The sequence below is a fragment of the Anolis carolinensis genome, unplaced genomic scaffold, assembly GCF_035594765.1.
Source record: "Anolis carolinensis isolate JA03-04 unplaced genomic scaffold, rAnoCar3.1.pri scaffold_10, whole genome shotgun sequence".
NCBI classification, from domain to species: domain Eukaryota; kingdom Metazoa; phylum Chordata; class Lepidosauria; order Squamata; family Dactyloidae; genus Anolis; species Anolis carolinensis.
In genome coordinates, this window is record NW_026943821.1 from 14,259,302 (window position 1) to 14,266,302 (window position 7,001).

At 40.5% G+C, this 7,001-nt stretch overlaps 1 protein-coding gene across 1 annotated transcript; it reads right to left on the minus strand.

Annotated features, from left to right (window-relative positions):
• Positions 1–918: 918 nt before the first annotated feature.
• LOC134293715 (uncharacterized) lies at positions 919–6,983 on the minus strand. Its single transcript, XM_062962076.1, has 4 exons — positions 6,653–6,983; positions 3,434–3,583; positions 2,239–2,358; positions 919–1,441 (listed from the first exon to the last, which is right to left on the minus strand). Exons 1-4 carry the CDS (start codon positions 6,876–6,878, stop codon positions 1,275–1,277), a joined length of 663 nt encoding a protein of 220 aa, XP_062818146.1. The 5' UTR covers positions 6,879–6,983; the 3' UTR covers positions 919–1,274.
• Positions 6,984–7,001: the final 18 nt, after the last annotated feature.

The window sequence follows — 7,001 nt, forward strand, 5'->3', positions numbered from 1 at the left end:
CAGATTATCTGCTTTGAAGTGGATCATATAAGGTCATTTTCTACGCCTCCTTCTTCACTGCCATATAAAATCTTGTTTTTCTGCTTTGAACTGGTTTATATCAGTCTACACTGCCATATAATCCAGTTCAAAGCAGATAATATGGATTGTATATGGTAGTGTAGATCCAACCATAGTCTTCAAGCAGCACAAAAAATTACTGAGGTGAAAGCTAGTTCATATCTGAACATATATCTGAAGTTTGTGTTTTTTCACTTCCATGAGAGTCGCGTGCCCCTAGCCCCTGTGAATGTGGAGAGTTAACTGTTGCGTAACAGCATTTTAAATTATTTTAATTTTAAGCATTTCTAACAAGGGAATAGTCTGCTTTGTGGTCCAAAACATCTGAAGAATGTGAGGGCTGGAAAAGTTTCATTGGAGATAATAATAATAATAATTATAATTTTGTCGAAGGCTTTCATGGCCAGGATCACAGGGTTGTTGTGTGTCTTTCGGGCTGTGTGGCCATGTTCCAGAAGCATTCTCTCCTGACGTTTCGCCCACATCTATGGCAGGCATCCTCAGAGGATGCCTGCCATAGATGTGGGCGAAACGTCAGGAGAGAATGCTTCTGGAACATGGCCACACAGCCCGAAAGACACACAATAACCCAATAATTATAATTATTATACACTATTATAATGGTATATTTATATTACATGTAACATTACTAATAATATTACAATATAGTGTTATAGTGCAATATAGTAATATATAATTCTTATATTGTGCTAAACGAATAATATATTGTATGTACATATAACTTGTAAGCCGCCCTGAGTCCCCATCGGGGTGAGAAGTGCAGGATATAAATGTCACTAATAAATAATAAATAAATAACTATGAGTGAATCCATAAGAACGAAAGAGCACATGCTGAGCATGCTAAAGGGATTTATTTAGGGGGCAACAAACATCATACCAAACATTGAGGGAAAGTTCAGGTGGGTAGCACACTGCCTCGCTCAACAAGAACACTTCTTGCTTTCCAGGGCAGGATTAACTTCTTCTTAACCGTTCAGGCTGGAGCAAGCTGAATGTGTCACCCAACATGGGGACGTATGCTTATCTTCAAGCCTGGATTAATGTTTGAAGTTTGTATCAACCCAAAGTAAAACACTATGTCAAAGCTGAGTGTGTTTTCTCCTAATTCCCCAAAACGTCCTTTGGGCATTAGGTGGGCACAGGCCCACCCAGCAGTTTTTGTCACTTCTTGTACATGGATTTATTCCTGAGTCATGCAGATGTGTCAGATTCTGGCAGTCTTTTTCTCTTCTGCTGGGCTTCTTCAGAAGCAGCCCTAGCCACGCAGTCCTCTTGCAGCGTAAAGACCACTGTGGTCCCAAGAAGGGTTTGGGCCAATTCCTCCTCTTCCCAATTCCTTGCCACAAAGTGGCAAACACCTACAAGACAAAGTAAGTTTAATCCAGTAGCTTGCTGAGAATCCTAGCCAAATAAACTACCTTTGGAAATACACTGCCCATCACGTTCAATGCTAGCTGGGGAACCTGGAGAGCTGTGGCATCCAAAAATTACTTTCCCAAGATCTGCTGTTCCTATTAGCGACCCATCTCTGCTAAAACTTCCTCTAGTACAGTGGTTCTCAACCTGTGGTCCCCAGATGTTTTGACCTTCAACTCCCAGAAATCCTAACAGCTGGTATACTGGCTGGGATTTCTGGGAGTTGAAGGCAAAAACACCCGAGGTCCCCCAGGTAGAGAACCACTGCTCTAGTATTTCTCTGGGTATCTGACCCCCTTTTGAATTGAGGAACCCAAAAATATGGGAAAGGTGGCAACCTTCTTCATTGTTCTGCCATGCTCACTTGGTACATATGCATTACTGTCTTTCAAATACCAGGAATTTTTTTTCCATTTTCCCAGAATTTTAGAGTGTGGTTAAATTTACACTTCAATGTTATTAAGTGTTTGGTAAAGATGGTTGTGGTGGAGCTTTGTAATGCTATTCCCACTCAGCCCTTGTTCAGTGAGCCAATCATAGGTTCATTCACCAATATCTAGTAGGCCACAACTAGTTAATTTTAAGCATCAAAATCTAAACCCAGGAGAAGCTCTCTGGGAATCCTAATACAGGTCCTGTTTATTTCCAGGCTTGCACTCTCGGGCCCCTTCTACACTACTGTGTAATCCAGATTATCAAAGCAGATAACCCACATATTTTTGCACATTGCATCTCATACCTGCAAATAAAACTATGATAACAGAGAACCATCCTGGCGCCAAGGACCATGAAAGGAATGTGTTGGGCTCCTCAGTAGATAACCTCATGAAATTGAACAGGCCTATCCCTCCTGTGAAGCCTGAACAAGAGTAAATGAGAGAACAAAGTCAAAGCAGAAGATCAAGGGAGAGGCTGGATCTACACTGCCATATAATCCAGTTAATCCACATTCTGAAACTGGATTATATATGTAGATTGAGCCAGAAGGACCATTATGAAGAAGTCAGAAAGCTGGTACCTCTTGTTTACATAACAGTGATCTCCATCTTTCCCCATTTCCCTGTAGTTTTGGCATAATACCCAACTTTTCCAGAGGTGCAACAGCAGTGCAAACCAATAACAATGTACATGTCTCTGTTCAGAGCCAGGATTCAAACTCATAGAAACCTTCTACCAGCTTTACCACTGGTCATACTGGATGGAGGATTGTGAGAGCTGTAGTTCAAAACAGAGACGTTTCCAAACTGATTCAAGTGAGACTTGAACAAAAAGTTGCCAGGCAGGTGGTGCTGGTGTTAGGATACAATCTTGTTTAGTAAGGACTCATCCAAGATGGGACCATGAAGATACCCACTCATTCAGATTACTCCTGTTGAAATGGGGATTTTCAGGCCATTGAGATCCTATTTAATTTTTTTATTTCATGTCAAAAGCATTGCACAAATAGATAAGTTTAAAACTGATAAAACAACAGGATCACATGCTGCTAGATAGTTTTAGACCAAAATGGGCAACAGTGACCACATCCTTTGTAGCTTCCTCTGTGCATGAAGCAGGGCATTGTGCTTGGTGTTCGCACTGTGTTTCCTAAATGTTCGCATTTGGTCTAAGGTGATGCCGAGATTTTTAGGGTGGGAACAGTGTTCAAGCTCTTGGCCTTCCCAGGTAACCTTCAGTTTCCTCTTGGCTTCATGATTACATAGGTGGAAACCTAATCCTATTTAACAAGCCAATGCAATTGTTATGAACAGCAATCGAGTTTTTACAAACTGCATTTCTGAAAACCTGTTCCACTAAAGTACAGTATTTGCTTTTATTATTTTGTAAAACAAAACACCTTCTTTTGAAGCTGATCTAAAGCTAGGAAGACAATATTACTTGGAGAAACTTTGGGAAACAGTTGCAGGGACAAATAGGAAGATGATTCCACTTACCAGACACAAAACATAGAGTGATGGTCAGGGTGGTCCATTTTATTTTCTTTGACGGTGGCAAAGCTGTGAGGCACAGTGTTCCAAAGATCACAGACCCATAGCAAGTTACCGCAGAGATCAGCATGAATAATATAGAGATGACAATATAGTCTGGAAGGAAGAAGAGGAAACAACCTGTGAACTTGGTTGTTGCATCTCTTTGTGGGCAATGAGTGGGCCTTGAGCCCAATATAATTCCATGTGTTTGCTATTATAGTTTGCCTTCAAGTCATTTCAGAGTCATGGCAACCCTAAGGTGACCCTATCATAGGGTTTTCTTGGCATGATTTATTCAGGGAAAGTGTCCCTTGCATTTTTCTGAATGTTAGAAAATGCCAGCATTTTCTCCTTTCCCCCCTTTTTCCTTCTATTTGTTTCTCATAATTTTATATTTATTTTTCCCCATAATTTGTTCTCCGTATTCCTTGAATTGTGATATGCTAAAAGTCTCCTTAAGACATGGGGGTTTAATAGATTTTTTTAGTGAAAATATGTGTTGTGAAAAGGATTACTTTAGAACTAGTGTGCTTAAAAGCACTAACCAGTATGACTGTGTTGTCGAAGGCTTTCATGGCTGGGATCACAGGGTTGTTGCATATTTTCCGGGCAGTATGGCCATGTTCCAGAAGTATTCTCTCCTGATGTTTTGCCCACATCTATGGCAGGCATCCTCAGAGGTTGTGAGGTATATGGAGAAACTAAACAAGGAAGGTATGACTATGCTGCTAGCAAACATCAGAGGCTACTTTTGAAAGGCTGTATCATTTCCTGAAATGTTAGATGTTGGCCACGAGATGGAGCAAAAGACTCATCCAGAACTCAGCCAGATTATAAAATTAGTTATCGGGGGGGGGGGGGGGGGGGGGGGGGGGGGGGGGGAAATGAAGCCCAAAGGCCAGATAAAGGGATGTGTTTTTGTGTGTGTGTGAAAACACTGCCATATAATCTAGATTATCAAAAAAGACAATCCACATTATCTGCTTTTAACTGGATTATATGAGTCTACAGTGCCATATAATTCATTTCAAAGCAGATAATCTGGATTTTATACAGCAGAGTAGAAGGAGCATAGGCTTTTAACAGCTATTCTCACAGGCTTTACATTTGTGCTCATCAATCCTCTTTGCATTTCAATCATATACATGCAATGAACATACCCTTCGGGTTTTCAGAGATGAAAATTGAGATACAAGTGTGTGGCCAAGATGGAAACTGTTTTTGATGTGGAAGAACAGATGAGCTAGAAGAAGCTGCAGCAGTTTGTTTTTGCCTGAAGCTTTTGAAAAGGATGAGATTCCACCCTCTCCCTTCTGTGTGAATCAAAATTGAATGCAAACTACTTTTTCACTGTGAACTCAGTTTGCATCAACAGCAATAAACTGAAGGTGAAGACAGAGGGCCCTTCTACAATACCAGATAATCCAGGTTATCAAAGCAGAAAATCCACATTATCTGAATCGAACTGGATTATTTTAGTCTACACTGCCATACAATGCAGTTCAAAGAAGATAATGTGGATTATATATAGCTGTGTAGGGGCTCTTCTAGGCAGTTCCTATTTTCCATGCATACTAGCAAAAAATTGAGTGCTATCTCAGGACCCTTCTACACATGCTGTAAAACCTGGAAGTAATTGGGTTGAAAGCAGGGAAGTGGCTAAATGACGTTTAGCCAAATTGCTGGAGAGATCAGGTTAAGAGCTAAAAAGCACGTATTAAAAAGGTGTGCTTATAACCCGATTCCAGCTGCAAAATGTGCATCCCTGCAATCATGCAAAATGTGTGTTTTCCTTCCCTCCTCCCTGTGTAGACTGCTCCAGTGCATGTGCGCTTTTTAAAAGTTTGAAAATCCGATCAGCTGATCGGGCTGTCAATAGACATGCAGGTGGTTCAAAGGAAGCCCAAATGCAAAGCAATTAGAACTCTCTGAAACTCTTTTACAGTTTATATATTAAATAGAGATTGAATGAACAATTAAGGGAAAAAAGAGATCTGACAGAAGTTTTTTAAAAATAATTCCCTCCATTATGTACTGCACTTCATATGCGCACATGCAAATTTGCTTATATTTATATTAAGATATTTGCATGTGCACTTATGAGGTTCAGCACATAATGGAGGGAATTTTTTAAAAACTTCTGCTGGATGTCCCCATCTTGATCTGCTTCAAAAGAAGACTGTGAGGACAGTGGGGGGTCATATCCCGAGACTGACAGGTCTGTGTGTCGACCTGCCGTCACATCCCGGGATTTTTAAACCTATTTTTAAAATGTGGATTTTGGCGCTGTCTGGAAGTGCCCTTAATTCTCTATCATGCCTGATATGATATGAACCTATTTAGGCTCTGTAATTCTTCAGGGGGTGGCTTTCTTGGCTATAGCAATTTTGCAAATCTGTTTTATGGGAAAGGGAGGAAAGAGACATTTAGAACTCAATCCCTAATGAAGCCAGAATGGCTACCTCCTCGCTGTCTTTCCATCAGCAAGTGCTGAGTGCTGGGTCTTTTTTGCAGTATGTGGTTTTGCTGATCTTAAAGAATATTTTACTCTTTTAACTCTATGTGGTTTAATATTTGTAAGTCTCTTTGAGTTCCAGTATTTGGGGAAAAGATAAAAATAATCTCAATTCTGATCCAGAGACAAGCACAGAGATCTGCAGATTTATTAGTGACATCCCATTCTTTAGCCAATAGGGTCCTAGCACAACAAGCTTTTCTTCCAATTCAGATTGCACAACTGCAGAACCACCTTTTCCACCAATATTTACCCCAGGTCCCACCCCAAAAACTAGAGCACCATCAGGCTGCATCTTTTTCGACTAACTCTTAAAACTTGTCAGAACAATATCTGGATCTTTTACAGTGACTTCTTTTTTTGAATGTTCAGAGAATTTCATGATTCTTACATGGCATTTTGACCAGAGCGGTACATTTTCCCAGCTGGCAGTCCTTCCACAGCCCCCGGAACACAAAAATCCCTCGGACGAATCGTTTGACCCAGTATTCTGTGCTGATTGCTATCATCACCAGACAAGTTGCCAGGCAAGAGAGCACGATGCCACCCAAACGGAGCTTCCTAATAGTTTTTAGGTTCTTGACCCACACAACTGGTTGCCAATTAGAAATAAGATCAATGCAGTGGTTCACAGCATTGGCGCAAGCAAGGCAGTTAAAACGACCAACCATTCTCTCCAAATCTGAGCGATCTATGGAAGGACTGGACTGGATTTCTTCCCAAGGATTCCTTTTTTAATGTTGGTGTGACCCTGAAGACTTTACTGGTGAAATAAGAGAATCCACTATTCCCATAGTAACTCCAGTATTCTGGAATCCCTTGGGATTCTTGCCCATGTGTTTTCCATTTTCCATGCAAAGCAGCTTTATACAAATGTCCATACAAAGCACTCATTTTCAAATTGATAAATCAATAGATTATTAATGCACTAGAGCCTCCGTTATTAGGAGCCATATATATGACACATTTACTAGGAATCTCATTAACTCAGTAAAGATAATTTCTATGTAAACTGAC